The sequence below is a fragment of the Metopolophium dirhodum genome, chromosome 6 (genome assembly GCF_019925205.1).
Source record: "Metopolophium dirhodum isolate CAU chromosome 6, ASM1992520v1, whole genome shotgun sequence".
Taxonomy (NCBI): Eukaryota; Metazoa; Arthropoda; class Insecta; order Hemiptera; family Aphididae; genus Metopolophium; species Metopolophium dirhodum.
In genome coordinates, this window is record NC_083565.1 from 2,554,684 (window position 1) to 2,581,452 (window position 26,769).

Genomic DNA, 26,769 nt, shown 5'->3' on the forward strand with positions numbered 1-26,769 from the left:
TTAATTAAGTAACAAACATTTAATCAACGTAAATCAAAATAATATACTATAATATAAGTGCAAACGTTTCAAATGTTTTAAAAAAATATATCAAACGACCCAAAATAATTTTTTTTTTATTTTTATACATCATATCTTAAAAACTCTACCTTGATAGACCTTGGTCTACAATTTTCAGTGGTTACGTAGAATATAATATATTACAATGAAAAAAAAAACAAATTGATTTTGTAAAAAACCGTGCACAATTTGTAATAATTATTATTTTCCCGGTTATTAAGAAAAATACTGTGTATTTGCGCTTTTTCACCAGAGTAAAAACTAGATAAAATTTGCCACCAGAAGCCACTCTTGACGCGGTATTGTCAGAATACATAACATGACGTAATAGGTATGTCACATAATTATATTATTAATATTACCATTGTTTTTAAAATATTATTTTTGTACTTTATGCGTATAAAAATAAAACTGTAGCTACAAAATATTATGCGTTGGGGAGCTGTACGTCTCCACCAACGACACGGTGACCGTAAGCATTTTCTGGTGCGACTCTTGCGTTGCGGTGTACGTGTACTGAAAAAGATCTGAAGGATTGATGTTTTGCATGGACAGTAGCGAGTTGATGTCCTTGTACCAGCGACGTTGCGGCTTCACGCTGAACATAAAGTATCCGTTGAAAATCTTTTTTATGATTTCCGCCTGCCTCCTGCGTGCAAACATTTTGCAAACAAACGCATTGTTATACATAATAATAATAGTATAATACGCAAACTATGTGTTTAATAGTATAGAGGTATATTGAGTTACTCGGCCGAGTTAAAGACATACTATTATCATTGTATTTTGCTAAAAACTCACAGGTCTAATAATATTATCGTTATTATTATATTAACATGCCATTAACATATAATTATTATACAATATTATATTATATTAATATTATATCGACGTCACCGCCACCGCCGCGCCCGGTCGTAAAATACGATTTTATGGTGACCGGTTTGACCGTATCGATGTATTACATATTATATTATTATTATTATTATTATTATAATATGTTATGTTACGGACAAGCACAATATATTAGGTATATTTATATATTTTATGTTCAATATTATTAAACTACGCGTTATTGACGTCCTAAGCGCCAGGTTGACGTTTCGCGCGCATCTATGCCTAAAATGATAATATGTTTTCCGTCTGTATAGGTACACCATGATAATAATATATGTATAGGATACCTACCTATGAGGCTATAACACGCTACGTGCCGCCTATGCGTCTTCTCGATACGTATTATAGTTGTACATTATGTATAATATTATAAGGTGCGCATATTATTATTATGACCTTTATTTTATGGGACTCGTGCGGCGGCGCCGAGTGTTCATTAACATAATATGGTTTACGGATAGGTATAATATATTATATTTATGGCGGCGTTTTATCGTCGCAGCATATCACGTATACTATTATAATAGTATTATAGCCCCACCTCTAAAATATTATCCTACTTACACGGTCGAGTGTGTGTTTATATACCACGATGGCTATACACGAACGATAAACCATCAATATATAATAATGTATGGCCAAATATAAAGCAAATATTCACTGCCCGCCGGACACGGTCGTGTAGTACCGTGACTATAGCGATATAATATTATACGTGATACACAAAACACGGTGCTATAATATTATACCGGTGTATCTTCTCTGTTGTAGTGTATGTACCTCAGTTCACCGCGGGCCAATCGGCATCGGTGTAACTCGCTTTTTTTTCTAATTCAACCGAAATGGGCAATCTGCCTGCAGTGGCAGATTAGACATGGCACTTGGTATATTTTCCAGCGTGCGGTTCAAACCACTCTGTAAACTTTCGTGATATCTCTTAAGCCGGGTGTCCATATACAACCGTGCATCGTGTATTCGTGTCCCGCGTATTTAATGTATAGCCCTCCTGATTGGCCGAAACATATTTAGTTTGATACCGCAGACATATATGTAGCTGCTATTACCACAGACTTATTAGACACAGACTGCGTGTCCCCCATTCCCTACTATTAGTCGCCAAGTGCCAACATTGTTAGAAAGAATTGGGTCAATACCTCAGGAATATATGATGGGTCCTATCTACCTAATAATTTGTATGCTATCTTGTTCTTACAATGTTGGCCCCTGGGCCTCCGTCTCTGTTATTTGTTAATTTCTTTATTACCTGGTTGAATTTTGTGGTAGTTCACGTATATTCAACCAATGACACCGCAACGTTCGGTTGTATTCAACTTGTCAAGTTATAAAATTAAAAGTTACCATATTATTTGATATACCAGAAGGACTTATTTATTTTTATCACAGGTGTGTTACATATAGTGTAACGATACATGGTTCACGAATCATGGTAGTATGGAAACCCACGGCTTTATAAAACAATCTCTGAAACTCGGCCGGGTTAGCGCGTGGTAGGGGTTGTGAGCTTGTCTATAACTTTAAAATTATAGTCAACAATGACGGACTTACTTAGCCGGTAACTGGAACATGACGCAATTCGGGGAAATGAGCTCACGGTCAGGGCTGATCCGCGGGAGCGGGCCGTGAGCCGTATCGTAGTGGTCGGTTATGGTGTCCACGCGGGCCACGTACCCACAGTTCTGCATCGGGCACGTGAACAAGTTCCTCATGCAACCCGTCCGGTAGTGGTCGCGGAGTTCCTGGACCGTGTACCACCCATTCGCGCAGTCGACTTGTCCCGGGATGGGTGACCCGCCATCCATCACACCGTTCGCGCGGTACTTACACCTCAACTTCATCGCGGACACCAGCCAGTCCAACGTCGTGTTCGACCTTTTGAGGAATCGGCAACCGCATGCGCACCGCGACTGGTACTTGGTGCACGTCGGGCAGGCCACGTGAGCCTCCACGCACAACTGGTACGGTGGCAACGACTGTCCGCCACACGTGTAGCACATCACCAACCGTTCGATTTCCGGACACAAGGCGTCCATGATCCGCAAATGTGCAGTTGTCGACCAAGTCTCTGTTGCTGTATCTGTCGATGACAATCCACGCCGCCGGTGTATTTGTTGACGCGGACGCTATAATAGGTGTATTATATTATTTCTATAAATAAACGCGATTCAAGCTTCGATATACAACGTGAAGCTCAGCATTTATATTTCCACCAATTGCCTATAAAACCTATATAATATGATTGAATAATAACAAAACTAAATGAATAACAAACGCGTGCAGGGTTTCCAACGTTACCGCATACCACGATTACTGCGTATACGTATATAATAATATTAACGCACGACCCCCCCTCCCCCTAGATGTTAGTCGCATCGATCCGGCTCACGCTCAATTGGACGGACAAAGTTTGAACTGGTATGGAGGAATAGAAAGCAGCCTTTAAGCTATTACTACTATCTAATAAGTCTAACTATCTAACTATATACATAATACAATTAATACATATTAATATATTATATGCAAAACAGAAATTCGTATACACGCACTTTGCACTTAGCTGATGGTATTGTATAACAAATATTGTTATCAAATCTAACTCCTTTTGTAAGAAAGCGTGCAGAGAAACAAGCAACTCGCAACTGCATTAAATTCACAATCGTGATACGGCTATAAGTTATAACGTAATAATTATTACTTTTAAGCATATTATTATTGTCATCTATATGAAACTGATAGTAAATTAGCATTTTGTTAAAAAGTGGATTTCATGTCAGAATTATTTTTTTCAAATCCTTGTTATTAGCAGATATAAATTTTAAAAATGATCCTGAGTATTATATAATATTATATTGAGCAATACAATTTTGAACTCGCCCTTCCGTGAAATTCTACGCACAATAATAATATTACATGGTTCGTTTGATTTCTTCATATAGGAACTATATACCGATTCACACTCAGGACTCCGATTACAATTATAATGGGTTAATATTTATACTTACAAAATTATATCATTGGCTTTATTAATTATTATAATTTATAAGTCCCATAAAGGTAATGCTATCTAACGTACGTTACGTTATTTTTAGATCTTGAATACTTTTTTTAATTATTGTATTCATTTTAATATTTATAATTTTAAAGTACAAAATATTAACATAGGTACTTATATAAACATATTGTTTTTTTTTTTTTAATAAAGATAATTTAATACTAGTAGTATAAAAAGGTAGGTTGCTAAAGTATTAATTGTATCCTAATATATTTTGAGTAAAATGTGTAGAAATATAGTACTTGTGAGTGAGACCTAGTCAATAGTTATTATTTTAACGATTTAAATGTATCCCAAAATAATTGAAAATTTTATCTGAATTAATCATTTCAACATAGATACTATATAATAAAATCTCAAATAATATTTTAGAAAATCATGGCTTAAAAATATTATCATCACGAGAAAGGATGACATATTTAATACAAGTATAATGATATTGGTTGTTATGAATTCCACATATTAATACACCTACGTTTCCATTTTGCCTGTATATATAACATAATACGTATGGATATATCCAATAAATACAGTACTCACTTAAGTTATTGCACGTTGAGGGATTTGGCTGAAATACTTCTGCTACTGTCGTCGTCCTCGTCGCCACAGTCCTTTTTGCTATCGTCGTCGTTCTCGTCTTAAGATTAACTCAAATACAGTGGTCGGTGAGCGGTGTACAACTGATATTCAATATCTTGCTATCGACTGTATTAAGCGATTGTAAAATGCCCTTCCACGACGATAAACTACGCGAGCATAAAATTATGTGTGTTAATTCTATGAATTTGAATTAGATGTATTTCCATCATTAGGCTAACAACGTCGTTACGATCATAGTGGTAATAAAAGTGTAATGTTATAGAAATTTTCGATTCAGCATTAGAAACGAGTATATTATAATATAATATGTACCAGGTACCTGCGTGGATATAAGCTATAGGGACTGAACATGACACTCATTCGCACTAAGGTGTGAGGTGATCGAACACAGTAGGGACACAGATATACCTAATTATAATATATCCTTTTAACTGCTAACGAGCTGTTTTACGGCATTTAGAACAATTATGTGTGGTTATAAACTTACAATGTATAAGTCGATAAGTCGATTATTATTCGATTAATCGGTGGTTAATACTTATAAGAAATGATCTAACAAACCAATTATTAATCGATGTAAAAGTTGATTAGTTTAAATAATCTAACAGGTACCTGTATATATATTATGAACACGTGTATTCATCTACATAAATGTATTATAATATATATTTTATTGTATCCGATTGTTAAATATACAGTAGTATAATATGAGTTTATATATTAATTATTGTATATAATATACTGTCTTTATGCAATATGCATGTGTGCTGTTTATGTATATCGGGTTATTGATGATTTAGAGTGGGTGAAATATTTGACTGGCTTAATATTATACTATTATGTATGTATGGAGTGGTGTGAGTATATATGTGAATTTATGTATGCCGTATGCCGTATGCCGTATGCCTCGCAGTGACGTATAAGTGAAGGCGGTTATCTTATTTCAATACATATGTGTGTTTGATTATTAAATATCAGTTTATAGTATATCAGTAATATTATATTGTTGCCATTGGTTAAAAAAATTAAATAGTTAGGATGATTAGACATAACTTTAAACCTGTATTTTATATTTGATCAAAACAACCCAAATAACTGAGCAACTGCGTTAAAAATCTGTGCAGATTTCGTTTACGACGGGCAACGCCGGTAGATTATATATTAAATATTTATTGAAATAATATTAGGTAGGTACATAGGTATATAATATTAAACATCTCATTCGACCAACACGTTATTCATTTCCGTATGCTATTAAATAATATATTATATTCTGCTTTCGATCCAAATGACGTCCCGCCGTTAGGCGCGCCAACTACAGCGAAGTCTGTACAATATTGTAATGTAATAATGTAAAATAATGTGTCATAGGGCAGACTCTAACCGGTGGCGGGCGGCAACAAAGCTATAATATTAATATGTATTTTCTCTGACGGGACGTCGCCAAAACGATATTCGTCGAGACCTATAATATAAAATATATATATATGCTCGAAAACCGGAGAACGCGCCACGCGCATATAATATAATATTTTTTCGGCGCCGTCTCGGTGCGTATAGCCGCAGATCGAGACGCGTCTGAATATAATATATAATATTAATATTGTATGTCGTACAAAAATATTACCTTAACTACACAGAATGTCGGACACGCGGCGCTTTCGGTGGAAAAATAATAATAATAACGCTTTCCAGATGGCCGTTGAAGTGTATCGAGCGTACTATATTATGATATTATATGATTATGTCACGATAAGATACGGGCCAGGCCGATATTATGTACGGTCTCGTCTTCGGATAGACGCCAAACTATATTACAACATATTGCTAGGTATATGCATACACATGCGCATTAAACAGATATAGCCCCGCCGGGTGGACACTATATCGCGTAATAATATAATATGTATAATATGGCCAATATGGGTGTATATATACGGGGTGCGCGCGAAAGCGAAAATAAGGTCTGTATATTATTATTATTACTATATTATAACGGCCTAACGCCCGCGCTGCTTGAACTTTACACGCCCGTCGGGGCCAAAGGTACTACCTATATATAAAGTATAAGTGCAATATATATATATATATATATCGACCGTTGGTGTGTACTTCTTATATGTGTGTATAATAATATATACGACTGCCCTTTACAAACCGTGTATCCTAAAAGGGTTAACCCGAACTGCTATAAAGGAAAGTAAATACCATTTTTTTTTTTTATGTACACGACGTTAAATCCTATATCCTTCGTCCCCGGGGTCCTTCTTCCCGGTCGCGGCTACTATACTATTATTATACGCACATTATCTTATTACACGCGCTGCAGTCGTCGTCATCGTCGCACTGTTACATATATTGTCAGTGCACAGTGGTGTATATTATTAATATATATATATATATATATATATAGCTACATACCACGCTACCGATGCGTACTGTACCATAAACCCTGCGTGTGTATTGACGATCGTCGACTTGAGAAAACCAGAAACGAAAAAGGAAAAAAAAAATCTGAACCCATAAACTCTGCAAACCAACCCTATCCTCGCGCCGCGGGTGCCCGCCACCGTCTCCGTATTTTGTCACATTATCGCCGCTGCACATCCGCATACAATATATCGTGATATAATGCATAACGCGACACACAATATAATATATTACATACTATGGGTAGCCATAATGCGTGTTCGACTTGACATTGAAACGTGGTCAATGTCGCACTTAACGTGACCATGAGATACTTACGCATATATATACGTATTATTATTGTTGTATGTGTGCGTTGTGTGCATTATATTATAATATATTTTCATTGTGTGCGCTCGTCTTGACGGCCGGAGAAGCATGAGAAAAAACGTTCGGCCGAGTTTTTGTAGCGACTCGGGGAAAAAAAAATACGGCCGAAAACCGTATGGTTTCCGCGTTCGATAAAATACACACAATAATATTATACACGATAACATAATAATATATGGCCCGAGACGCGTTACAATAATAACAATATTATACATAAATATATATTATTTAGACGTCGGTACACCACTGTATACATATATATAAGTACAGTTAGTTAGTAGCTATATATCGCGTATCGGTAGGGGCGTAAAAAAAAAAAATAATAGTAAGAGTACACACGTTTATAAGTATATATAACCGTAGCGTGACTAATCCGAACGTTTCGAAAATAGTAAGTGATGTCTCGTAGATATTATAATAATAGCAATAATAACATAGTATTACACTGTATAGGTAGGTATATATAAATGTGCGCATCGTGTACGCGGAAACAGCGATCGGGGGCGCTAACGATTCGCAGGGGGAGGAGAGGGGGGGGGAGTGAAAAACGAAACGTTTCCCGAACGCCGCCGTGCGCCGTGCAGTACCTATGTATAGTTTTTATCGACGGAAAGAAAGAGCGTCGGCGAGGGAGGAAAATCAAAACTATAGTCTTTCACTATTCAAATATTATACACACAAACGAAAACAAATTCGCCGTCGAATCAACGCGAAATCCCCCAAACGTTTTTACTTTGTTTTCCGAAAAACGAAAAACATAGGTATACGTCAAAACCCGGTGTCGGAAAAATGTGCGTTCATTCGCCGTGGAAAGCTGCTATGTACGCAAACAACGACTATACATATATAGTCTATTGCGTAATCACATAAACTCGTGATATATAAAAGTATGCGTACCTACACTAGTGCCTTGTAAACATGTTATTTTACGCGCCCCTTATAATATATTTATCAGAAAAAAAATTAAGTATTTAAATCATCGCACTGTAATCCAAACACCGCACATAGTTATATTGTATTTAAATATAGCCGTCGCCGTGTAAAAACCATTTTCAGTGGATACGCTTCGATTCGGGATGTCGTCTCGTCAGGAACTAAAATCATATGCAATACGATATGATATTTTGTGTATTACGAAATGTTGAATGTTACTGTAGGCAGTTGTAGGCACTCGTGACCTGTATTGTACATTATTTTCTAATTATTATTCAATTTCGATTCTGTTGAAAGACATAAGTTTTAACTTCTTTTCTAGTGTTCTTAGGAATCATATTTTAAAAATAAAACATTTGATAAAAAAATCTACTCCCGTAGTCAGTCCCATTACAGTTCACAACTCCTAGAAAATATTTTTTCAAAATTAAAATCGATTTACTCTTAATATTCTAATTTTTAATCTTTAACAAATTACCAAGACATAAATCTGGTATATTATTATGTATGGGTGACCCGATAAGTACTCTGTTGGAAATGATAAACATTTTGGTGTCTGCGTGTCTGCATCATCCGATCACACTCATTCTTCTACAGACGTTTCAATGATATTGTCATATTATCATGTGTATAATTTATGTAAATTAGCCATTAGGGATCACCGTACACCTATACCGTACGGTAAACTGTACTTCTGTAGTACCTATATATAAATATGTTATATTGGATATTGATGGATTATCAATCTTACGAGAAAACGTCTGCAATATTGTTTTTTCGACCCTTTTCATTATTTTTTTGAGGCATTTTGGCAATTCCTACCAAATTTTGTCGTTTTTCTACGAAAAAGTTGATGATTCTGGGATACATTTATCAATGTCCGGTTTTGTCTACAGTGGAGAACTCGCAGACTATATTATTTTCACGGACTCGCATTCAGTTATAATGATTTAACTATCGATTATTCTATTGAATCTAATCATAAATTAGTACATAGGTATATATAGGTACCAGGTACCTACTCCAATAAATATGTTTCATTCTAAAATTAAAAAAAATATTCAACAACCATTTTTAATAGTCGCGGAGTCAAAATAATGTAAATATTGTATATTGCAATAAAATATAAATTAAAATATTTATTTATAATACAATAAATTACCATCTTTGTTTAACAAACTACCTTACTGTATCTATTATAATATACCTAATAAATTGTATACACATTATCATAGAACATAATTAGTTAGTTAATAATATTAAATAATGTAGAAAGACTTGTCACCATTTAATTATCTTTTCCAAAAATACACAGAATACTATACACCTTAAATGCAGTATGTACACATAGTATTTAACGTAATTTTTGATTTTGAAATGTCTTATTTTAGATTCTGAGTGAAACGATGAATGTATTGATTTTACAATGATGTGTGTTTTTTTTTTTATTTTTTTTTTTATTTTTTTTTTTATTTTTGTGTCTGTGTACACGATAAGTAGTCGAAATAATGCTTCGATTTTCGACTTCAGTATCTTGTTCGATGGGAAAGTGAATATCGTTGGTGCATTGGGGAGGTCAAAATTTTAATTTCCCAGTAGTTTTCAAAAGCGATGTGAAAAACAAAAGAAAAATTAAGGAAAAACGGGAATTTTTACGCAAAATCGATTTTTAACAAAATCGATTTTGGTTATTGGTGTAACTCTAAAACAAATGACCGTAGATGCATGAAATTTTCACTGGTTGTTTATATTTGCATTTTCTATACACAATACAATTTTGAAAATAATTTGACTTTTTTTGAACTGTTTACGGACATTGTCAGTTTTCAGTTTTTTTAAATTTTTTTTCTATAAATATCAATAAAATTTTATTTGTTGGGTAAAAAAGCTTGAAAATTTAATAGAAGGCTCCTAGGTTATTGTTTCAAAGGCAGATGAAAAAAATTAAAAATCCTTAGTCACAGTTTTTTTTTATACACGTTTAAAGTTCAAATCTTGAAAAAATACGGAAAAATCACGAAAATTTGCAAATTATTTTGAGTTAGAAATTCATAAAAAATTTTCTTTTTAAATCTAAGATTTTAAAATGTAATATAAGATTACTCATAAGTTTGTCTACCTTTATCAAAAAAAAAATGTCTAGAAGAAACTTAAATTAAATTTTTATGAGCGTCTGAAATTTATATTTATACAACATTTGATATTTACTCGATTTCTCATGTAACAATTTTCTTATTTTATTGTAATTAAAAAATGAATGACTGTAGATATTTGAAAATTTCACTGAATGTTTATACTAGCATTTTCTATACACCATAAAATGTTGAAAATATTTTGACTCTTTTTGAGCTGTTTACGGACATTGTCAGTTTTCAATTTTTTTAGTTTTTTTTTCTATAAATATCAATAAATTTTTATTTGTTGGGTAAAAAAGCGTGAAAATTTGATATAAGGCTCCTGATATATCGTTCTAATAGCAGTTGAAAAATATTAAAAATACATAGGCACAATTTTTTTTTATAAGCATTTAAAGTTCAAATTTTGACAACATTTATCAAATTTATAATTTATTAATTATTTTGTGGTTAAAAATGTATAAAATGTTTAACTTTTATGGCTAAAGATTGAAAATTTAAAACAAGGCTCCGAGTAAATAGGTTATATATAAATTACTTTATTCACAATAATATCATCAAATATACTTGGTAAAATCATAGGCTGACTGACCGTTTTCGCTCAGAATCGTTTTTCTTATACAATGATATTATATCATTGAATTCAAATTTAACACCATCCATTACAGTGACCCACTTGTAACCTACTGTACAGCAGAGCGACATCCACTTATCCACCTTTTTTTTTTTGAATACGCATATTTACTTAACAGAGTACACTGTATATACTGGAATGCATACAAAAAAACAACTAAAAGTAAAAAAAAAATTAAACATTTTTCTCGTTTAACTTAAATTAATATTGAAAAATAAATTGTATATGTAGTACATAATACCTAATAAATTATAAATTTATGCATATCTACCTAGTATTCAAATTAATTTTACATAAACATGATTTAAAAACTATGTTTTTTTAAAACATTCCTGGCGGGATCGAACCACAGAACCCCTCCCACCAACCCCATATTATAGGCACCTGTCAGTATGACTAGATGAAGTGTGTTTTGTTGTTGTTGTTATTATATTATTATATAGTAACTTCAATAAATAAAATATAACGGAGTACTCTTGAATTTGTACGTCAATACAATGATTCAAATAAATTACAAGATATTTATACTACTATAGATACCTCTTAATAAACTTTGGATTTATCATAATACTACCCCGGCCGATCCGTACATATATATATATTATTAATTTATAATAAACTGAGGTGTATGATCATGTTATTCAACAATCCTGGAATTTTTATTACAATATCAATATTGTATTATTCTATAAAATATTTATTGCATTCCCTCATCCAGCATAGTACCTAAATTCTAAAGGGTCAGCCGCCGTAACGAATGTTGAAACAATAACCATAATAATAGTAATAGGATAAAATTGCAATAAAAATTAATGATCGAGTCATTATCGCACCGAAAGTATATGAAACGAGAGGGTCGTGTATATATTATAGTGCGCAATCACGGCTGGTATTATATGTTTTTCCGTAAGATGATATTATTATCACCGTAGTGTATCGTACTATATAGTAGGCGCTTTGTGCCTATCTTAAATTTCTGTAAATCATTCAATTTGTTTTCTAATTTTTTTTTTTATTTATTTATTTACAAGCATATATTTTTTATCCGGTGCCACCGAAAATAACCCCGTGCAATGAATAACACTCCAGTTGCATGTGAAGTTTATCGCGTGAAACTAAGAGGGTTGACCGTGTAATATTTCACCGGCTCACCAACTTCCGGCCCTCACACTGCGCACACCCGTCGCCCACCCTGTGTTTAATTTACCGGAAAAATACGATTTTTGAAAAATCGGTCCCCCGCGCGACCATATAATGCGGGCTAATTTTGGTTCGCATCGCTCAAATTCAGTACGAGCTAGTCCGAGTTCTATAGTTTTCGTTTTTCAACAACGCTATGCAACTGCAGCACACATACGCACGATAATATTATAGAAATATATATATAATAATGTGGGTACCTACCTACTCTATAGTATAATATCGCCTCGGGACGGGTTTACCTACACATCTTTGCGTTCCGTTTTACTGTTATAGGTAGGTCGTATTATACATAATATACTTATATACCTATATAGGTATAAGGCTATATACATAATGGCCTATGTGCGTTACATTATTTCTCCGCACGCCGTTCGATTTCAGAGTCGAACGACTGAAATAGATTGGGGGCTATTTTATGCGGTAATAACCGATTTTTATTTGCCACCGGATACGGTTAAAAAATAAAAGTAGGACTATACTGGGAATTGCCAGGATTCCAATTTGACGGAATGGGGATACCGATAGCATCAAAAAGCCGCGGAATATAACGCTCACGCACACGCTCACACACACGTTTATACGCACATATACTCGATCGCAGCCGAATAACAATATCGTCACCGGAATTCCATCAGGCAGTTCAATTGTCCGTGATAAACTGATCGTTTTTTAGTATTTTTCCTTCCATTTCCCATGGTTTTCTTTGTGCGTCCTCCGCCGCGCCATCGACAACGCCTCCGCCGCTCGGTGTGGAATCACGAGTTTCTTTTTAGTTTCGCAATTGTGCACCCTTTTGCTGCAGTATGTTTCCTTTGTTTGGAAAAATCGTGGTTTTCTCATCGATTAACGACGGTAATAAAAACAACAACTACATATAGGTAGGTGTATGTACCCCGAGCGCTGAGACGTATATAGTGATGCCGCGTATTAAAGTGTACCAAAAGTCTAACCACACTTGAATTATTATACATCGAAAACAGGTTTTTGCCTGACATAACCGATAAACTAGGTACTTAGCTAACTGGAAACTAATTTGTAACACCAAATAATATAATGTTTAATTTTTAAGAAACCAAATACTGATTGGATAAAGTGATGGTAATGAATATAATATTACATAGGTAGATGAGGATATTATGGTCTTATTGCAGAAATACCGTACAAGAACTATAAAGAAAGAAAAAGGCTTGTATATTAATATTATCAGCCAATAAAATAAAATAATTAATTAGTGGCGATAATGAACATTTCAATTTTCAATTAAAACGTAATATTATTTATAATGGTGTTAATTAATTATAAAACATTTTATTATTTACAAACAATCAAACGAAAACCTTTGGTCATGTACATAATTCATAATATATCGGTGTACCTACTAATGTCTGAATACATACTTAAATTACCCTATATTCATGTAAATAAAGAAGATATTGACTAAAGAGTAAAGATTAGTAGGTGTATGTGTAATAAATGATAATTAATGTGATCGATTTATTTGATATAAAATTAAAAAATATCATAATAAAACTATAAATTAGGCACTATTCAAAAATAAAGCATAACAGAAAATAATACTAAAATTATAACTAATTTATTGCATATGATAATAAAATGTACCTATGACGTAGTAGTTTTTATTGCGTGCGTATATGTATAATTTAAAAGAGTACATCACATTACAATACATGTAAAAAAAATTGACATATTCTATGGGGGAAAATGCGAAAATCGGGGTTTTTGTTAGATTTTTCACGTTTCAGTGACCCTTCTTGTCGTAGAATAATTGATGTATAAAAAAAAGTCGGCAAATGGAAAAACACACCGACATCGAGGTGATCGGACGATGACGATTAAAGCCCCCCTCCCCCCCATTAAGACCTATTATAAACGTCCCTTATTTTCTCTTCGGGATTATAAGTGCATGCGCGTGTGTGGGAAGAAGACCAGACGAGGAGTGGGACCGACGGGCGGCGGTGGGGAGAAACATCGGCGAGATGACATCGCGACGAGCGAGAAGAAAAAAGTCTGCCGTCTGCGTGCGTCTATTCTCTCTGCCATTAACGTTTTGCGTAAGCATTTTGTGGCCATTGATGTGTCGATCCCCGAAGCAGTATCATGGAGTGTGTAGTATTATACACATACACTACCACTCGCACACTTTGAAATGGTTAAAAGGCGACGACTCCTCTCTACTGCAGTCTCACCCCCCCCCCCCTCACCGCCCGTAAACCACCCGACCCGCGGTGCGCTGTACAGGAACGAACGGCGGCCGATCTTTGTGTCTTTTATATGCTCTCTCCAAGCCGCTTTGTTCCGCCCGCTATCTAAAACGTTGGATCAGTGGCGGCGGAACCCTTGTTATTAATGTACGCTGTGTGCAAGAGATTTCGGCGATATTGCCAATGCAACGCGATATACATGCTTATTTATTTTATTTTTATTTTTTTTGCAATTTTTTTCTTCCCTTCTCTGTATAATATATGCACACTCGTCCCCAGAGACGCGTCGTCCCACGCGCTCTCTCCTCTACTCTGCATTCGAGAGAAAGTCGGTGCACAGATCTGTCGGTAAAACCTCATCAAAGTGCACGGCCGGGAAATCAAAAACATTTTTTAAAAAACAATAAATTAAAACAAAATCTTTCCCCAAACGCGATTTTTTTTTTATATACAAATACAGAAATATACTCTTTCACGTAACTTCAATTTAATTTTCAGGGATTTAATTTTCTATTTCTAAGGTATTCATAACACGTCATGGCTTATGTTTTATTAACCGTTATTCTAGTATCATGATACTGCAGTCCTACATGTGGTTTATTTAATCGACTATAATATTATTTCGGGCTACTCAGAACACGCGTCATTGCGCCAAATACGAAACATAAATGTTGTTATGAGTATTTCCATCGTCATTGCGCTAAAGCTCAATGTCTCAACTGAACTATTAACTAGATTATCACTATATGTGCAGGTTAACTATTAAGTACATACACTAAACTGTAGAAAGATCTATATCTATAAGTAGCTTATACATTAATTCATATTGCATACAATGTCTTGTCATATTTGGATACTACATTGGAGTTATAAAAATAATTGTATTAATTATTCAAATACTTAGGGAAGTATATTATACGACTAATCTTAATCATGATTTGTTTTATATAAAAGTTGTATATTAAATTAACCCATATACTTTGCAAGTCATAACATCAAAATTAAAAAAATTAGCATAACACATAATTTTATTTTTAAATAAAAAATAAAAAATTGTATTGATTCAAGTTCAGAATGGAATTAATTTTAATTATTTTCGCTCCTGGGTTCTTCTACAATTTTTCAATATTTTCAACCATTTTTTGATTACAAAATGCTCCATTTTGATACCCTTTATAGCGGTTGAATAAAATAAGCATTAAAAACCCTCCAAGCTTCAAGGAATCTATTGATATAACTTTTATTGAAAACGGTAGGTACAGTAGTCTTTGAGTCTATTAACTATATTTACACCGGATAAACCAAAATCCATTTTTAGCTGTATAACTGTTTAACTCGACTTCGCCAGTGAAAAAAATTAAAAAATATAAAATATAGTGCTAAATAGATGTACATCTAAACTTTCCTGATAAGTACAATTTGAAATTTTCATAAAATCGGTCAAGTAGTTTTCGAGTACATAAGCTTCGTTCAACTCTCATATTTGTTTTATGATAATATAACTATTTCTTTATGATTTTACCTCATCTTCCCAATAACCAATGGCAATATGGTATTTATATACAAACACATAATACTAATTTCTACTAATTATTTCTACTGTTACCATATTATAATCTGTAAGTTGTAACCAATGGTAAACTTTGTAAACAAAATAAAGTTTTCGAAATTCATCGTAAATTTCAAAATTTCTGTGTTCAACTTTTCCAATTTTTTTTTCAGTAAAAACCTTATTCGGTCAATGACAGATAATTTTTTAAAAAAATGAGCCAAATAAGTCCAGCTGTTTTCAAATGATCACAATTACCAATGAACAGGATTTAACTTTAATTCTTATTTATCAATATTTTATTATTATATAATCAATGGTAATCTGTACCCGATGGCAACCAAAAAAAATGTTTATGCATTTTATTCTCACTAATCTTAATAATAACATATGTACCAATGGAACCTCTATAAATAAATAAAAAAAAAAAATCGATTTTCATGAGCCAATATAAAATTATGGTTTGAGCTACTTATAGGTGGTTGAAAAATACGCTGTAAACACATTCAAATAGGTAATCTATTGTTATAACCTTTACCTCAATCGGTCAAGTCGATCTAAAGTTAGACGTTTAATAACAGGAGACACTCAAATATTATATTTAAAATATCATAATAATCCTTACTAATACGAATATATTATAATATATCAAAATAGTAAAAAATAATATAAAAAACAAGCTAAATTCCCGGTTTCTTTTGATACAACACAATAAACTATAATAAATTCCAAATACAATTTAAACCGAATTTGGTAACCCCAATATGTTGGTCTAAGCGTTAACATAAATAGCAAGAACGACATGTATGAAGAAATCAACGATCGAATAGCATGTGGCAACCGGTGCTTTTATAGTATAATGAAACAATTTTTTATATACTACTAAATTTCATCCTAGGTCGTTACCGATAAATTAAAAATATCTCCCAGACAACGGGTGCAACTAAACTATCTTTTATTACTGGCCAACGAGTAGGAGGAACGCGGCGGCATTCATCATATTATTATTCTAATCGGCCAGTATCAGGATATCAGGCCTATTTATTTTTCTAAACACCATTATTATTATTGATATACCAGCTATACCAACGGAGAGGTATATATTATTATTTTGTAATATTTTAACGAGGATTTGTATTTCGATTTGCATTATACTATTATATACTTGTATACTCATTATATACTATGATATACATTATAGGTGAAATCTTTTGGATTCTGAAGAGAGCGATGAATTTATCGAGATTTTACAACTATGTGCGATTTTTATCTATTATCTATGAGTAAGTACACGTTTTATAGTAGAAAAAAATGATTCGTTCTTCAATACCGAGTATGATTTATGATTGCAAGTTGGATCTAGTTGGTACATTTGAGGGGTGAAATTGAAAATTCCAAGTTTTTTCTTAATAATTATTTTCTAATCAACTAATACATTTTGAAGGTTGTACAGAATTAAACAAAATAAAGTACTCAATAAAAATGTTTCATTGGCTGCAATAATGTGTATAGATAACTCAAAAAGAATTAAATTTTTTTAAAAATGTTATCATGTATGGAAAATGCTAATCTATACATTTAGTGAAAATTCCAAGTATCTACGAACATCTGTTTTTGAGTTACAACAAAATATTAAAAATTGACTGATGAGAAATCGTTAACTTCCAGAATATCATCCAATATTGTAAACATTTTAATATCAAACGCTCATAAAAAAATTAATGTTATTTTCCGCAAAACTAATTTTTGTTAAAGGTAGAAAAACTTATGAGAAACTTTGTATTCAATTTTCAAGATTTTAATCAAGTGAAAAATTATTTATTGACAATAATTTTAAAAAATTAATAAAAAAAATTGAAAATTTCTTATGGCTATGGACAAAATATTTTTTTTAATGTTATCATGTATGGAAAATCAGAATGGTCATAAAAACATTTGGTTAACATTTAATATATATTAAATTAAATATTTCAAAAATTGTATTGCGTAAAAATTCGCAATTTATGTTTTTGTTATCCCCGTCGCTTTTGAAAACTACTAATAATTTGTACTTTGGACCTCCATCCCTCCCATAAATACTAACTATATTCACTTTTCTACCAGAAAAGATGTTTAAGTAGAAAATCGGAGCAGTTTTACTGCTCCAAAAGGTGATGGAAAAAATAACATATCATTGTAAATCAATCCATCCTTTCACTCTGCTCAGAATTTATAAATCAAAAAATATTTAAAAGATGAACGTAAAAAATTTCACAATATATTCAAGTTAAGAAAATTAATGTACTGGAAAAGTTGTATGAAGTTACTACAAGTACATAATATATTTGTTTAAGTATTTTAAAATAAAACTCTCGTAGGGTCATATAATTATATTTATTCGATAATGTTGCGTTTCTATAATCGAACAATAACACAGTGCGGTATTATAATTTTAAACTTTTTTACACACAAACCTATGAAATTATTACCGTTAAAAAACCACTGAAACTTACCCAAAATGGCGACCAAGAAGTTTCCAATGTTAAATTATTCCCCTTCCTATTACTTCACGCAATATATCGTGTTGCCATTTAAAATTGGCTACGTTCATATTATAATAACTACTGTCTGGTTGTCAATCAGTGTGGGTCGCGGGACAGGTGACTCTCGTGTTATGGTGTAGGGGATGAAGAGGGTCTGTGCATTGTTTGCCAAAGTTTGCCCCTTTTACCCCGCTTGTCTCTCACGCTGGACTTTGGACAATGGCCGCATTACTTCCGGTCCGGCGTGCACCAGTTCCGTGTCATCATCAACCTACTACCCCCCACTCCACAGTCCCTACTTGTCGCATTGTTTACAAAAACCCGCACCACCCATAGTGAATATATACACACACGCATATATATATATACAGTGACGGTCCGAGAGAGTACACCATTATTCAAATGATACCATCTCATTCGCGCACGAGTCCAATTTAGTCCCGTGTACATATTAAACTTTCAATATATATACATAGAGTAGTTTATACAGGGGGGCCTTTGTAGTAGTGGATGAGGATCGGAGGAAGTCGAAGAGGGATAGGACATGTAAATGATGAAAAAAGTATCTGAACCAGCTTAAATACTGAATATTCTATAACTTTTTATTATTACTACTATTATTATCCGACATGCGAGCCTTATTCGTAAAACGTACGCCGCCGAGTGGCGTGCCTGATAAGCGATAACCATCGAATACAGCAGACTAATTGAAACCGTCAATCCCTGTGTCAAATATGAGGGCATGGGGTACATTCTATACTTGAGAGTGAACTATAGTTATAATACCATTATTATATTATAGACAATAAACTAATACTGTAACGCTCGATTTCAATCAAACTGTTTAAACAAAATAATCGTTTAAGGGTTTAAAAACAAAAATGTTTTACCGATTACGTTTTAATTCAGACGAAGACAAGTGATTTTATTCAAAAAACATGTACTTCTAGACTATTTACTATCGTAAATCTCAAAATACCTGTTTGACCTAACCTAACCTCTCCGGGATGAACCAACTGGGTCTAATTGTGAATCTAAACCATTCAGGGACTCACTCAAAAACACACAAAAAATGTCTAGTGGGTTAGGAGAAGTTCAATATGTATAAGTAGGTACAATCAATACATATATAGTTATGTAGTATTTTAGTAGGTACTTACCAACTTTTTTAATTTTGTTTAAACTGTGTACATTATAATACGTATAACTGTTATTGTGACTAAAATATATTATGATATATATATTTATTCATAAGTTTAGGAAAGATCACAATATAATATATCCTCGAGAGGACACATTAAAGCATCCAGTACCTAGATTAATATATAAATTAAATTAAGCTGTTTATCCGTTTTCCATTTCATTAACCATAACTCAAATCCTCCTTTTAATATGGATGTACATCCAGTTTCATTGAAATCGTCTTTATAAAAATCATAAGCCGGTTTAACATCATCAAGAGTACTACTGCATACTTTAACAGGTAACAAACAAGACAGAGAAGTTAGAATAACTGAATTTGATTTGAACTTTTAACTAAAAAAAAAAGAAGTCATATAAATATGGATAACAAAAAATATAAGCCCTGTAGGTAGTATATAAGTGTATATTAATCATTATTTAACTACAATATGCGAACATCAAATAATTAACAAGTAATTAGATAATTGCAATTTATTCTTAATTACTCTTGTATAACTTTTAATAACTAGTCTTGTTAGGTTTCGATCAATGCGAATTTGGTAGAGTTAATCCTTATTTTCAGAATAATAGACACGTTAAATTAAAATATTACTACACATCATTTTACATAATAAAGGATCTTTGTTTTTTCAATAAAATAAAATATTAGCCCTCTTAAATACAACTTAAGCCAGGTGACCCATCTTACTTAAGTTTCCCCTAATTCAAAAATGTTATATGTACAAACACTAATTTTAAAACTATTATAAATACTTACACTAGATACGCAATATACTAGCACTGCATAGTATGACATATTTATGTGTTATAATAAATGTATAACAAATGATGAGTAGCTTACTCGTATATTATTATGTTCGGTAATGGCGGTTATCGCATCGACATTTTCTACCGATCCATAAAAGCGAGCTGATCACGGCGGAAAATTACTATTGCATAATATTATTGTGAATATTATTATTATGATATCCACAGACCGCAGCTGCAGCCGATTCGAGCGGTCGCCCCCCCCCCCCCCCCCCGTGGTTTTGATCCGGCCGCGTTCGTTGCGCGGGCTCGGATGCAAAATACATTTTAATCATGAATTATAAATATTATATATTATATTATTATGATAGTACATACCTGTGCAATGTGTATAATAGTCGTATACATATGTGGTGGATCATATTATATAATATACCTACCTACGTGCTGTGCTGCGCGTATACGACGTGTATCGCGTTGGCCCGTGTTCGTGTTCGCAGGTATACAATAATGAAACGTGTGTAACGCGCATATTATAACAAGACGTATGAATTTTTTACGCATTTTTGCATGGGCCGTAATAAAAAAGAAAACAACCCCGGCGAGCCTAATGGATTTCAAGGGTGGCCCGCCCCGTTATTAACGGGCAAACAATAAGCGCCGGTGTTCTTCAAAGGGTATATATAATATATATATATATTGTATACATATACACATAGGTGTATAGTATTATTATTATACGTTTATATACACTTAAAGAAAGACCTGGCCGCGCGTACAGTATAATATAGTATAATATATATATATGGCATATGCACACTTTTTCGAGATTCGAGTCGCTGCAGTACGTTCCGTGATAATAATATTGTACAATGCAACCGGCCTGGTCTATATCTATAACACGAGCCCACGCGTGCTATATAAGTATATAATAGTAATAACAATAATAATATAAGAATATAGTAGGTATATACAGGTATAATAATATTATATAATATGATATCACAATACCCATGCACATTATATATTATATTATACATTTGTTATATATTACCTATATACACATTGTTGCAGTGTACACAGCGGCCGGCGCGTATATTCCCCAGACGTCCGAAAACAGAAGAAAAAACGAAATCGTAGTAGCCTCGTCATCACAGAGCACCGAGACGTCCGTCCGTCGGTATTGTCTCTATTATCATAATATAATAATAATATATATTATTATTGTTATATTATAGGTATAACCGCTGCACGAGGCACACTTTCCGATGATTTATGTTTGCGCGGCGTGTACACGGCGGCGTCGGCGGCAAGTGGCGACTTGTGAAATATTACCGTGTGCCGTACGGCTGCATTACTCATATAATACTATTGTATATTATATCTATACGTATTGCGTACATATTATATTGTATGATGCATACGGAGTGATCCATTTGGCTGGTTTAGCATTTTCACTGACTATTTGGGGGTATACACAAATTTTCCAAAGTCAATAACCGATAAATCTTGTATTTAAAAAATGTTTTATTATTATAGTTTGAAAATTTAAGTAGGTACTTATATATTATTAATACTATAAAGGTATATAGGTATATTATACTTTTATTATATTTTGCATTCCGTTTACGACTTTGTACCCATACATTTTTACAATATTAAAATCTAGTTTTCTACTACTTTTTATCATCCCAATAGCGTGTTTCTTTTAAATTTTTGACAAACTATATTTTTAATTTGACTAGTGAAAGCAGAATGACGATTATCCAAAAATAATATTGAATAATACTGAATATAATTATATATTTTTTAAATCTAACTAACTAATAAGCATTTACACGTCTTACTCAGCACATATATTAATTGTTATTTATTGCTGCAATTAAATGCATTCCATATCCCATGCGATGTAGAGACATCAATAGTTTTAGAAAATTCTCTATCTTGCAACTTTTAAAAGTGAAGTAAAAATGTAGTATAAAGTCGTAATATTAAAAATAAAAAAAAAACACATAAAACCACTATGACAAGGAGCAGTAAAAAAATTGATTTGTACGTAAAAATATAGCATAATAATGTTTATAAATACTTCAAACTTCGGTATACATATATTCGGAATGCTAAAACTGATTTTAAAAAAAATAGGGTATATAGCTAGTCGCAGTTAAATGTATATACCACTCTGTATAATATATTATGTGTGTAAGTAGGGTCCGGAGATGAGTATATTTTTCGACCAGCGTCGACGGGTCTACAGCACACAAACACAGGCACATCGTATATATATAAATTATGTACACAAATATATAAAGAGAGAGAGAGAGAGAAAGAGAGAAAGACAGAGTTCCCATGAGGGTAAACATATAATATTATATAATATATAAATACTAAAAGGGGGAGGGGGCACAATGCAGGTTTTGTGTGTGGATATCGATATATTATTATTGTTATTATTATTATTATTAATACGTTCGCAGCTGCCTCCGCGGAGATCTCGCGAGCCAAAAACCGCCCCGGCGGCGGCGTATCGTTTTACGGTCGCGGCGACGGCTGTGGCATAGCGGGCCGATCGCGACTATATTGTGTGTCGCAACGGAAATGTCAACCGACAGACGGCCGACGATTATGTCGAATTTCTCGGTATCCACTCGAGCACAATAATGGGGACCGCGTTTGATACCTACCTATATACCGGTATATACCTATATAGGAACGCGTAGAGTACACGCTGCACAAGGTGTATAATGTGATATGCGTATACATATTGTATACAGGTAATAGGTATAATGTATAGGTATATAATTCGTCGATATCAATATTGTTATATCTATACAGCGAGATCGGAAACACAATGTTGGGGTTTTAATATTTTAATCTCGTGGGATTTTCGAGAAAAAATACGTTTCGTTGCAGCGGGATTTTCGGTTGACACCGATTCGAAACGGCGGCCGGAACAAATATGTCCCGGACTACTGTAATATGTCTAATACACGAAGAGTGTATTTTCGAGTCTAGCTGTAATACTGAGCGATCGCCCCTGCTGCAGGTGGTACTTTTCTTTATATCATATTATATTATAAATTCTAAACTTTCTACGTTACGATTTTAGTTGTAGGTTAAACTTACCTACCTACCTTGCTGTTTTATAAAATTGGCTAGGTATAAAGGTCCCCCCACACACTGCAGCGGTGGCGGTATCGGTTACGGCAAAATGAGTCCGGACACATTTTTATCGCCACCACGGCGGCACCGCCAAGACAAAAGAATTATAATATTATATAATTATCCATCGGCATCAGTAATTCGTGCACAATTATAGAAATACGTGTTCCCCTTTTGGACAGGTATAAAATTATGGTCACATTATATGGGTAAATCGTAAGTGTGTTATTTAAATTATTTCCATTCTCAACACGTAGGTACATAGAACAATTTCTGGAAGTTTCATCACTAAAAATATAAATATAGCTTTTTTGAGCAATTGGAACTTCTAAAGTTTTTTTTACCATAATACGGCGCTTGATCTAATACTTGAGTACTTGATTTTAAAATTATAAAAAATAGTACAACAAAATTACAGGTTTTTAAAAAATCGTTTTAGCGACATGAGTTTGCTTATTGTCTGAAAAAACACGACACCATTACATGTCTTTTTTAAACGTACTTATCAAGGTTCAAACAATAATGCTTTTTATATACGTATAAAGGGTGATTTTTTTAAGCACGCTTGACCACTTTTAGTGCTTATAAAGTTATACGTTTATTAAATTCTATTTTGTATATACTTATATATAATATAATATACCCACTGGCCACTAAAAATCAAAGGACGGCGAATCTAATTATTTCACTAAGGCTCAGATTTAATAAACCCGATTATGGACATGTATATAAATGTAATATTTGTCGGCATATAATATAATATGTAAATAAAATAAACGAAGCGTCGATCATTCACTTCAATTATAATATAACAATAATTATATAGGTGGGTAGCTATTAGTATAATAATATTAGTACCTATAATAAATTCTAAATAATGGTTGTAGCAGAAACTAGAAGCGACATGTATATTATGAATATATAACTGTCTATCCCTGCAAAAACCCATATGAATAATATATAGGTCACAAGATCTTTTGTGTCTTATACGCGTCGTATCATATTGTCGCAGCACCCCACCATCGTAAATCGTAATCCTCGATTTGGTTGACGAGTTTCATCGGACCTGAAAGCTCGAAAATATACGCACAAAACTCGTTCCTTGTGAATTTTATCATATCACTATTATTCACGTGAAAACGGTTTGTTCAAAGAATGAACGCACAATACTGCGAACGTGCAGTAGGAAAAGGTCGGCGATGTATAGGTGGAGATCCTGTAAAATATTTGAGGTGGCTTAAGTATTTGGTAGCAAATAAATCCGTGTGGTGCTTACCCTTGCACCAATTTTTCGTTATGTTAACGATACCTTCCAAACTAAACAGAATAAAGAAAAAAATATTATTTAAAAATAACATTTTTTAATCTACCGTCTACCTTAAATGATGGTGATGTACACTATAAAAATTAATTAAAAATTATAATTTTACTAGTACTATAAAGACACGAAAGTATTCAATAATAGTTGTTTCCAATTTTTTCAAAAACCATTGAGAATTTCGAATATAGTAAACAGAAACACATACGTTCTCAATCAGCGCCTAATATATTATTAGTGACGTCTCAAATAATATATTCCTGCTGCATGAAAGTTGGATAGTCAAATTTTATTTCATTCTTAACACGACGTAATTCTACGTATAATAAGTATCACGTTTTATATATAGAACACTGTTCTATCGTCCCATAAAAACAAAAATGTTGTAAGATACTAAAGATCAAAGCTTTATCAGATACGCAAAATACGTCATTTAATAATCATCACATTATGCGACCAAGTTAAAAATGTAATTATTTTAGATTTATGTTTCGAATGCATATATATATATTAGGTATAAATAGATGCATGTATATAGGACGCTTATTAGATGCGAGTATATATATGATTCATTGCGATCGCTGTTTGTCGTTTATTATTTAAAATTACTGATTTAAATAAATCCATTTTGGCCCCTACACACTGAATACATTATATTATAATATAATGTAACCCTTATTAAGTCTATTTGTAATACGCCCACATGGATAAATAGAACAATTAATTTAATGAATCCCAATATAAAATCATGTGTATATGTGGGTGTTAATCAAGGATACACAGCATTATTAAATTATATCAAATTTATGACCGTGTTAAATAAAACATAATATAATAATATAATAAAATGCGCGTGTGATAGTATCACAAAGAAAATTAGACGGTTTATTGACCGTATATTGATCGATTTGTCATGATACGGCGATGGTTATATTATATTATGACGTGATATACGACGACTATATACGTTATATAATATAATATATATATACATACCTACCGACGACGAAACTTTATATTAGTCGTTTTCCCTCTTTGCAGAACTCATATGGGTTTTTTTTTTTTTTTTTGAATTGTCGCCAACAACACAATGCTGACGCGCATATATACTGCACACACATATACACCCTAAATATACGTATATACAACTGTATGCATATATACGCAGGTCGTTAATCACGCGCCGAACTATTATCACGTCGCAGAAACCAATCTTCCCGTTGCATATATATAGCGTAGTGCGCGATCAACGCACAGATGTCTTTGGATCATCGATCGGCGTACGCGGATACACACACGCGAGCGGGCCCGCGTACGTAATATTATATTATTCCCTTGTCTTCCGCGGCACAATAAATCCCGGTAGGTATGTAAAAAAGCGCACACGTTTTTTATTATTATTATTATTATTATTATTATTGTATATTATAACGTGGTATTTTTCGCGTTGTCGTTCGCGGGCCGATGACGAGCGGGCGCGTATTATACACCCATAATATAATACTGCATAATCTATACAGTCTGTAAAATTTATGAGTCGCGCGCGGCACACACCGCCGTGCAGATTCGGTCACGTGGAATGAATAAACGATGTTCGATAGTACTATGATGTGCACACTGCGCACATAACACCCCTGAACATTGTAACTGGTTCGCGTATCGAGTGGGACGTGTGCAGCTATATATATATATATATAGGTACTGCACGGAGAATG

The 26,769-nt window shown here is 33.1% G+C and overlaps 1 protein-coding gene across 1 annotated transcript; it reads right to left on the reverse strand.

The window, feature by feature from the left end:
* LOC132947100 (uncharacterized) lies at positions 1-26,769 on the reverse strand. Its single transcript, XM_061017300.1, has 4 exons — positions 26,051-26,769; positions 4,568-4,773; positions 2,524-3,098; positions 1-709 (listed from the first exon to the last, which is right to left on the reverse strand). Exons 3-4 carry the CDS (start codon positions 3,006-3,008, stop codon positions 478-480), a joined length of 717 nt encoding a protein of 238 aa, XP_060873283.1. The 5' UTR covers positions 3,009-3,098; positions 4,568-4,773; positions 26,051-26,769; the 3' UTR covers positions 1-477.